We start from the raw sequence: 10,585 nt of genomic DNA, 5'->3' as shown, positions 1-10,585 counted from the left end.
CAGCACTGGGTTGGGATATTTTCTTGATGCACACTTAACCTTTACATAAAACTCTCTCTTATACACGAGTTTCTGTGGATTTGTTTCTCTAAAGTCCCCAGACAAATGCAGTATCCTTTACCATAGTTATTGAATCTGTATGCTGAACAAAAAATCCAAGAAGTTGGACTACCTGAAAAGAACGCAGCAGCAAGATTGGAGAATGGCTCATAGCCATCTGTGAGATGCTTGCTGTGAGATAGGCCCTGGCTTGCAGAAAGTGAAGAGGGCTACAGGCACTTAGTGGTGAAGATCAAAGACCACCACCTTCGATATGGATTACAACTCAACACGAAGAAAACAGACACATCCGCAGCTGGATCAATAAGCACCCTCAGGAGGAATGGAAATACGATGGGAGATGTCGAGATTTCATTTCACTTGGACCCACAGACATCATCCATGGAAGCAGCAGTCGAGAAAGTTTTTTAAAACATGTATTTCATTGGACACATCTGCTGCAAAAGGCCTCTTTGACAGGTGAAAAAGCAAAGGTGTCACTCTGAGAAGTAAGGTCGAGCTGCCTCAGCCATGGTATTTCAATCACCTCCCCTGCATACAGAAGGTGGGCAGCAAGTGAGGAAGAAAGCAGGATCAATGCATTAGAATGACTACGTTGGCCAAGAACATTGACTATTCTTCACGACTGCCAGATGAGCAAATCTGTCTTGGAAGAAATACAGCCAGATGCTTCTTAGCAGGGAGGATGGTGAGACTTCATCTCACTGACCTTGGACATGTTACCAGAAGGGATCAGTCCCTGGAGAGAGGCGACATGCTTGGTCATGTAGGTCAGTGGGAAGCAGAAGGGCGGACCCTCAAGGAGATGGATCGACACAGTGGCTGTAACAATGGGCTCACACATAACTGTGTGGACGCGCAGGACCGGGCAGTGTTGTGCTCTGCTGTCCAATAGGTGGGTCATGAGTTGGAACAAACAAGATGACACCTGACAACAGGAACAACAGGTCATACTGACTCACAGACTAAAAGAAGTATTGATTTCCTCCCAATACATCTGATCACATCAACAAGCAGAACACAGTTTTTGTCTTAGTGCCAATTTGTCTTAATGCCTCTCAAACGCCTGCCAGCCTGCCTTTTTAACAAAGAAGGGCAGACCTCAGGTTCATAGCAGGCCCAAGATGGACTAGCACTATTTTGTATTTCATCATCCCACTACTGATGAAAAGGAGTGCTGATTAGTGAACACCACATAGTATAAAGGCGCCTATTAAAATGCAATTTTAAAAGCAAATCAGATTAAAATAATATATTAAGTCAGCAATATTCCAATAGATATAACCTCTACATAGAGCACTTTAGCAAAATTTCAAATGTACACAAAACCAGGCCAAGGTAGTCAGGTGTTACAGTAGTGACGCCACTTGGAGGAGAGGGGTGGTGACTGAAGAGGGTGGTAGGGGGACAGAGGGAGACTTTGGGGTTCTGCTAGCCATTCTGTTGATTGATCAGGAAGCTGATTTTACAGGGGTGTTCATGTGGTGAAAATTCATCAGTGTGGAGACTTATGACTTTTTCTTATGTAAATTATACATTTACATATCCTTTAACCCAATGAACCCTTTACAGCAATTCCACTTCCAGAAACTGCCGTGTAAACACAGATGTGTGAGGCAGGGCATGTTCAAAGACACTCGCGGTAGCACTGTGGGACACAATGAAAGACTGGGTGCAATCTATGAGTAGGTTAGCTAGAGATTGATGAACTACGTGGTGAAAGCCCAGGGGCAGGCCATGTGGGTGTGGAACCGGGCAGCCCCCAGCAGGCTTCCACAATTTACAAGGATTTAAAGGTAAGTGAAAAGAAAAATAGAAAAAAAGAAAAAGAATGGGGCAGAACTGTCTAGAGAGTGCTACCTTACATGGGAGGAATGCTATCAAGTCAATTCTGGCTCACAGTGAACCTGCAGGTCAGAGTATGACTGTCCTGTAGGTTTTCCCAGGCTGTCCTCTGGGAGCCAATGACAGGGTCTTCTCTCCCACAGAGCTGCTGGTGACTTTGAGCCACCAATCTGGTGGTTTGCAGTGCTTAGCCAGTGCACCTCCTGGTAGATAAAATATGACAAGGGCATCCTATGCAGAAGACATCTCCGAAAAGAGACACAAGAAAGTCTTGTGAGGGGGAGAGGGATGAGTACAGACACGCCGCTTTGTACATTTAAATGTTGTACCATGCCCATGCATTTCCTACACAACGACAGTTTTAAAGCAAACGTATTACAGAAGCACTCCCACTAGGTTAGCCAAGATTTACTTCTTTTTTTTTTAAATAAACAAAACAAATGAAAAGTAACAACCATTGGAGGCAATGGTGGGGGGGACTGGAACCCTCTGCCGTGGCTGATGGGGATGCAAAGGGTGCCTCAAATAACAAACTCACAAATAACACGTGAGGGAGATCGTCCAGCGGATCCAGTGACTTCCTTCTCTGATAGACAGACACCCTGGGAGCCTCACAGACTGAAACCAACCCAGAGGTGCACCCTGGGGCTCGTCCCTGCATGAGTGACAGTGGCAAAAAAGGTGGAAACAACGGGCATGTCCATCAATGAAGGAAAGGATAAGAAAAAGGCTGGCTTTAAAAGAATTCACGGAGAAATTACATTATCGGTTAATCCCATTTTTCTAAGAATTTTTGGAGGCCCCTCTTAGTCATCTGTACTCGTATAATAAATGCGACCGAGGTACAGTTATGGATGGTTCTTAGATATCATGGATGGGTTTCTGGCTTTGAAGGACTGGCACTGTCATCTCTTGAGAAGCGTCTGGAGTCTTAAAGGCTTGAGAAGAGCCACCTAAGACACAGCTATTGACCTCCGCTCAAGCAGAACAAAGAGAAAGTGACGGAAGTCGAGGAGTCGGAGAAGGAACTAATAATCTAGGGAACCAACAGTCTACATGAACCATGGCCTCATCTCCCGAGATAAGAAGCGATAGAGGGTGCCCAGCTACCATTCTGATCGGGGACACCGTGACTCATTGGCCTGATTAAGACAGGAAAACTCCTTAAGAGTTCCGTATCCTTTAAGACTACAGCCCTGAGATATTTTTATAGCTCTATACCTTGAACCAAGACGAACCCCTGAGATCACAATAACAAAGTAGCTCAAAACCTAATGAATATCACCTTTAAGTATTGGGCTCCTTGACAAACATCACCTATGTGAGACCCCGAGGTTAACCATTCATTTCACACAAATGTAAGCATGAAAGGAGCAAGGAGACTGGGTGAATGGAAGCAGAAAGCCAGGCCAACAATGTGAGGCTGGCCATGCATGCATGTGAAGACCGCAATCAATGTCTTCGAGCATCTTGTGTCGCAAGTGTCGAGGGGGCCCCTCAGCTGCTGTGCAAACCCTCATCATACACACAAAATGGTCTCTCGCTAAGGTATCACAGAAGGTGGGTGCATGGCTACAGTAAAATCTCTGACCCCTTCTAGACGCACAAGCTACAATGAAAACACTAGCACTTCAGGCTTATAAAGCAAGTCACCCTTGGCCCTGTTCCTCCTCCCCAGAGATAGCGCCGAGATAATGGGCTTTTCTGTAAATGGTTTTCAATTAACAGAAATCTCTGTTCAGGGCAAATTACTTACTCACCCTGGGCCTCCGCCCCACATCCAAACCCGGGCACCGGGATCTGTCGTAGCCGGTGCCGGAGTTCTTGGCATGGTGGCGTCTTTTTTCTGGAATGGGAAGTCATGGATTTGGTAAAGCCACTTAGCTGATTAGAAGAGAAGCAATCCAAGTTTGAGTCCTGCTTGTCCCTGGAGGAGGAGGCCATGCAGCCACCAAAAGGGACAGCTTCTTGGAGAGCTTAGGTGAGCAGACACAGATAAGGCCTTGAAAACGCTAGTTCCATTTTATTTTAACTGCATAACTTTCTTTTGAATGGCACTTTATTTGATCACCTATCGTTACCTCTCTAGATCACTAATTCTAGAACTACTCCAATGAGGTCATTGGGGTCTAAGTTATCCATTCGCCAGATAAGAAAACAAGTTCAAGAGGTGAAGAGACTGGTCCATGACCACAGGTGAAGCCAGAAATGTCACCTCAGCCTTCTGATCCTTGGTCTTCCCAATCTTCCCCCCTCCCCCACCCCCACCCCACCAAGCCAGGCCTTTCTTCTTTCATCCCAGAGGTTGGACCTCAGAGCGGGAAACCCAGAATCAGAGTGGAGGGGCTTCCATGCCCATCCCATCCAATGGTTCTCAGCATCAGCTGCACACTGGAATCACCGGGGAGCTTAAGTGAATGTAGAAGTCAGGGTCCCATCCCGAGGGCACCTGTAACCAAACCCTCCACAGGTGGGCCCACACCTGGAATTTCTCCAGTGGATTCCAATGTGCCTTGGGGTGAGAATCACTGGATTATAGATCAAATTATGCCACTCGGGCCCCTCAGACAAACTTCTACATCCCTGGACTTGTATCAATCAGTCCTCTGGGCCTCCCAATACTGCTCATCTCTTTTGCCCGTGACTTGCAGTCAGAGTATTAGATGTCAAAACCTCTGAGGCTCAGACTAGGAAGTGCTCTCCCAATGAAGTCACTAGCAGAGGAGGTCTAGAACCTAGATCTCCTGGCCACCAGGGGCGGTCACATCAACCAGAGGGGTCACAGGGAAAACCAGTCTTGGTGGCAGACTCAGCTCCTTCTAACAGAGTAAGTGGGGAGCAGGGAGAGAAAGAGAACCAGGAATCGGTGTGTGTGAGACCAAGTCTCACAACCTCACCAACCTCAGTCACTGAGCAAGGATGCCCTGGTGGCATACTGGGGGTTGGGGACAGCTCTAGAATGGTGGGGGCTATACCCGGTTGGTGGAAAGAGGCCCCCCTTTCTAGGCGGACAGTCAGCCAAGTCTGAAATCCCTATAAGTAAATTCAGTGTCTTGGGTGGCAGAGAACTTGGGGGGGCCCAGCTTCTCTGCCCATGATAATAATAATAGCACACGCTCAAGGATGGATTACCAAATAAGCAACCTAAGTATGTAGTTAGAACATCAACAGAGGGGAGCATCAGTGGTCCAAGCAAACGCCGATGGATGCCGAGCAGACAGGACGTAAGGCTAGCACTGGCTGGAAGGGGGCTGGGAGGGAAGAGGGGCAATGAAATTGATACCGTTTTATACATTTTGTATACAATCACAATGGCATTTTCCTTTTCATTTCAGACCAATCAGGTAGAGCCTGGTGTTCTCTCTCATAGACTCACTCTAATCATGTGACTCAGGACGTATCTGGTCCTGCACAAAGCAAACCCAAGCACATCTGCAGATTAAGTCTCCCCTTTAATGTGAATCCTGCTCTTCTCCATCCATCTCACCCCCTTCGGGTAAAGCAGACCCAGTGATGCTGTAAAGGTGCAGCATCAAAGAACGGACAGTGAGTTTTTAACTATTATTCCAAGAAGAAAAATGCTCGTGGAGAACTGTGACTGGCTCGCCAACAAACACTGTTAGAAAAATGAGTGCAATTATTTCCTGTCGCCTCAAAAGGAAGGAGCCTTAGTGGTGCTATGAGTTAGGCACTGGGCTGCTAACGTTACGGTCAGAGGTTCAAACCCACTAGTTGCTCAGCAGGGGATGGCAATGGGTTTGATTTGGTTTCACTTTGTCCTACTATTTATTTGACTACTTCTGACCTGAAAAACAAAGCTACTGCAGTGTAGCAACGATGAAACATACAACTTTCCTCTAGTTCCTAAATGCTTCCTCCCCCCACAATCATGATCCCAATTCTACCTTGCAAGTCTGGCTAGACCAGAGGATGTACACTGGTACAGATAGGAACTGGCAACACAGGGAATCCAGGGTGAATGATTCCCTTCAGGACTAGGGGTGAGAATGGCAATTCTGGGAGGGTGGGGGGAGGGGAGGGTAGAAACGGGGAACCGATTACAAGGATCTACATATAACCTCTCCCTGGGGGATAGACAATAGAAAAGTGGGTGAAGGGAGACGTTGGACAGGGCAAGATATGACAAAATAATAATTTATAAATTATCAAGGGTTCATGAGGGAGGAGTGGGAAATGGGAGGGAGGGGAAAAAATGAGGAGTCTATACCAAGGGCTCAAGTCGAAAGCAAATGTTTTGAGAATGATGATGGCAACCAGAGTACAAATGTGCTTGACACAATGGATGGATGTATGGATTGTGATAAGAGTTGTACAAGCCCCCGATAAAATTATTAAAAACAAAGCGACATGTTCCAAATCATTTTGTTGTGGTGGTTGTTTTACTTACTAGTTTGCAAATATATATATTTTATGTGTAATTTTCAAACTCTAAGTTTGATTTTATATATTGTATTTGTTTTATAAGCTTTATTTTCATTTATTCAAACTTCTTTACTATGGTAAAACTAAATTTCTAAAGTGATGTAATTTTATACTCAAGGTAATTGAAGCTGCAGCAATTAGGCAGAGCACAAAAATGAAAACTTGTGGAAGATTTTTTTTTTAAGTAGGCGGTCAAGAGGGTGTGGCAGGACTTGTTGATCGTGAAAAATAATTACAAAATTAATTTCCTTCTTAAAACACAATGAGTCAGAAGAGATTGCTTACATTATATGCTGGAACTTAATTGGTGCAACTGTGCTGAAACTATGAATACAATAGGAACATAACAGAGTACAACAGGAATCTCATCTGCTCCAAACGCTGCATCCATTCTTGATCTAGTGGCGATAGCAATACGTGTTGAAAGTGACGCTATTTGAGAATCTGAAATTGTCACATCAGCTGATCTCCAAAATGACAGAGATACAGATGCTGCTTTGTACAATGGTTTTTCTTCTAATGATGTATGTTATGGGTGGAAAGACGGCCCAGTGATTGTCCATGTCACAGTGGACCATTTGAAATTTTCTGTCTAAAATTTCAGGATGCTAAACAAACAAGATTCTGTAGCTAGAATATAGTTCCAGAGTGCAAAGCTCATGTGGAAAATTATAACAGGGAGTGGCTACTATATTCGCCATCGACTGGCCCTGAAGATTGTTTTGCATTCAGTCTGAATGCATTTAATGTCCAATTTGCTACATGTGGATTTTGTGACGGGCACATCTTGAATCTGATTGGTAAGCAGTGTGTTGTCATATTTAATAAAGACAGGCATGGGCTTGACTCTTAAACCAGAAATACAACTGTAGGAAGAACATCAGTATTGGAAAGCCATTGTGCAACACATTGATCTGCTAACAATCGCTGAATGTGCACTATTTTTGTTTTGTTTTGCTTTGTTTTGAATGCACTGGTCTTTTGAGGAAAAAATGAAGTGCTTGGGGGCGTTTACTCCATCCAACGTGTTCAGTTCAATCATTTTCAGTAGGTCAAATCTTAAATCTCAAAACACGGAAGCACAGAAAATGCAACCTGCTGGGTGTCTAAAGCAGTATGCGAGGAAAATTAATAGGGTTTGACCTACAGTTTTCAGTGAAATAAACATAGTTTTATATCTGTTTATAGATTCCACTACTGATCTTTCTCATACCGACCAGCTAAGTATTTTTTATTATATATCACCAACAGATGGAAAAGCTGTCAGGGGACTTATCACATTTACTAGCTTAAAAGTCACATCAGGGAATGAATTGCAAAGCAAGTACTTTTCACTACTTATGGGAAATATGCAAAATGGATTTTTCTAAGTGCAGAAGCCAGTCCTGTGACAACGCTGCCAATATGCCAGGGTGTTATAAAGCCATGCAACAGAAAATTCTAGAATGCCCATACTATGTGCTACCTGCTCTCTTCGTCTTGTTGATTGAACACATTTCTTTGCCACCTCTACTCATTGACGGGCAGTACTTAAAACACAAGCAATAACCAAGTACTAAACTGTCTTTCCAGTACACCCTGGGAAGGCATGCTTAACAGTCACTCAGATTCTAGATGCCTTCAAAAGTACTGCTGAAGACCAGAGACACACAACGGCTATTTCAAAGAGAAGCTGACAACCACATGAACACAAAGCAAACACTGGAGTGTGTATTTATGTCGGTATGTGTTGATTATATAATACACCATTTTCATCAGTTGAACCAAACTGTTCAATTCAGAACTAAATTTAAACACGTGCACAGATATCTGCCAGTCATTAACAGTGCATTTACATCATTTAAGAGAAGACTTGGAAACTTTTGAAAACACATACTGCTACATCATCAAGCAGGCTAATGTCACAGAAACGTTAAAAAGAAACAAGTATATGCTCCAGAAGTATCATTGGCAGAGATCAAGTTCTCTGAAGTATGTGCTCCAGCCTCACTGACACACTTGAATCTTGCATGAAAAGAGAAGAGAAAATGTATGAAGCTTTTTCACAAGAATTTTTTTCTTCTTCTTAAACAATGTGGGTGTATTTAATGAAGAATGCAGGAAGGCATCCAAGAAACTAGTGCAGGCTGATCCCAATGACAAATAAGTGGGCAGTCAAAAAGCACCGGTACAAAACTATAGAAATCTTTATCAAATAAAAATATTACAATGCGTATTTTGTTTCTCAATATGAATGCCACCACCATCTATACATGCTGAAGGCAGTGTTTCTATCTCTCTCCCACTCTTCCTGAAGAACTCCGGACTCCCCCATTTATATCACGTCAAAAAGGAAGTTTTGGTGCCTGCAAATGACTCAAATCCTGCTCCTCTGAAAGGCTCTTTTTTTTTTTTTAATCATTTTATTGGGGCTCATACAATTCATCACAATACATAGATCAATTGTGTAAAGCACACCTATATATTTGTTGCCCTCATCATTCCCAAAATTCTCTTTCCTCTTGGGTTCCCAGAATCAGCTTTTTCCTTTTTTCCCCTCCCCCTCCCCCATGAACCCTTAATAATTTATAAATTATTATTAGATCTTATTTTGAAAGGCTCTTTGAGTTCAGGGGACAAGAAAAGAAGTCTGGTGGGGCAAGATCAAGGCTGTAGGTTGGATGGGGTAAGGTTTCCCAAAGAGACTCTCATTGGGCAGCGCTTGCTACCCGGGATGAATGAGCAGGTATGTTGTCATGATGGGAAGAAGTCTTCCGTAGAACGTTCCTGGTCTTTTCTCACCAATGGAGTTTTGTTTTCTCAGCACTTTTTCATCATAAGCCCCCATGATGGCCCTGTGTCCCTCAGGGAAATCTACCAAGACGGCCACTTAGCAGGCCTGAAAACACAGTGACCATACCCTTCTGTGCTGACCTCTCGGTCATGGCTTTAGCTGACCCAGCAGATGGCCTCAGACTGCTTTGATGGGCCTTTGCTTTCTCTTTGAAGGCACCCTGACAAGTTGAAGGCCGAGTATTACTGAGAGGGGACTTGTTTGTAGCCAACCACTGATTGCGGAAGCCTATTTCAGTCATTTCCTTTGGAGGAGGTGTGTGTGTGTGTGTGTGTGTGTGTGTCCTGGAGTCCCACAAGCAATACTTTTGACTTGCCCTCGTCCTTACTGCCGCCTGGTTGCAGATGAGGAAACTATAGTTTTGAAAGATTAATTAACTTCCCCAAGATCACACAGCTAGAAAGTGGTAGGGGCAGGATTCCAACCCTGGTCCAACCCATACTGTCAATCACTACTACCATCTGCCCCAAACAATGCAGGAAGACAGAGGTAAAGCCCACACAAAACAAAACTCACCGGCCATGGAGTCATTTCTAACTTGCGGCGACCCTAGAGAGCAGAGTAGAATTGCCCCCGGTAACTCTTTATGGGACGAGAAAGCCTCATCCCTCTCCCCTCCGGGCCCCGCCCATCAGAGAGGCTGGTGGATTCGAAAGGCTGACCTCAAGGCGAGCTGTCCAACCCGTCACCACTCCGTCATCAGCTCTCCTAGGTGAAGTCCAGCAGTAAAACTTTACTGAGCCCCTAGCAGCAGCCAGAGACCCACCCGTCAGGTCCGGACCGCTCCGTGGAGGCGTCGCGAGCATCCTCCTTCGACGAGGAAACCACGACGCCAAGAGAGGAAATGTCTTTCTCAGAGGCAGCTGGCAAATCAGTCGCCGGGACAGGTGCCGGGATCCCGATCTCCCGGCCCGGGCCACTCAGCCTCACCCCTTTCGCCCCTTGGGCTGCTGCGGGAGGCCCACACAGGGGTGCGAGCAGGCATGGTGGGCGCGGCCCACGCGGGAACCCAGGCCTGCCAGGGCAGCGGCGGGCCACTCCGCCAGCAGGTGCCCGCAGGTGAGCCACCTAGCGCTAGGGGGCCCCGGGCCCGCAATCGGCTCACCGAGCCACAGAACGGCAGGCTGGGCGCGCACCGCCTGCGCGTCTCGGTTCCGAGCGGAGAATGGACGAAAGGCCGGGCGCGCGCTCCCCGGGGAGCCAACTTGGGCTCGAGTCTGCGCCGGGTGCGGGCGGGGAGGGTGGGGTGCGGGGTAGTCCAAGGGGTGTGCCCCACCCTCCAGCCCCCGGGCGCTGCTGCGGTCACTCACCCAGAAGCCGGTGGAGTAGACGATGAGCGAGAACTTGAGCCAGAGGTAGGAGAAGCGCGCGCAGTAGCGCACCTGCTCCGAGTCCCCGCGGGGC

General features: G+C 46.0%; 1 protein-coding gene across 1 annotated transcript in view; it reads right to left on the bottom strand.

The window, feature by feature from the left end:
• TSPAN15 (tetraspanin 15) overlaps positions 1-10,578 on the bottom strand; it is a gene marked incomplete at its 5' end in the record, with an annotated part of 59,301 nt that extends 48,723 nt beyond the window's left edge. Inside the window, one exon of the mRNA XM_045291681.1 lies at positions 10,492-10,578. Coding sequence (XP_045147616.1) covers positions 10,492-10,578 — 87 coding nt within the window. The remainder of the gene's footprint in view (positions 1-10,491) is intronic.
• Between the last annotated feature and the right edge of the window lie 7 nt (positions 10,579-10,585).

Source organism: Echinops telfairi, unplaced genomic scaffold (genome assembly GCF_000313985.2).
Source record: "Echinops telfairi isolate 266 unplaced genomic scaffold, ASM31398v2 ScPeMD7_70;HRSCAF=299, whole genome shotgun sequence".
NCBI lineage: Eukaryota > Metazoa > Chordata > Mammalia > Afrosoricida > Tenrecidae > Echinops > Echinops telfairi.
This window is presented reverse-complemented; position numbering and strand designations above follow the sequence as displayed.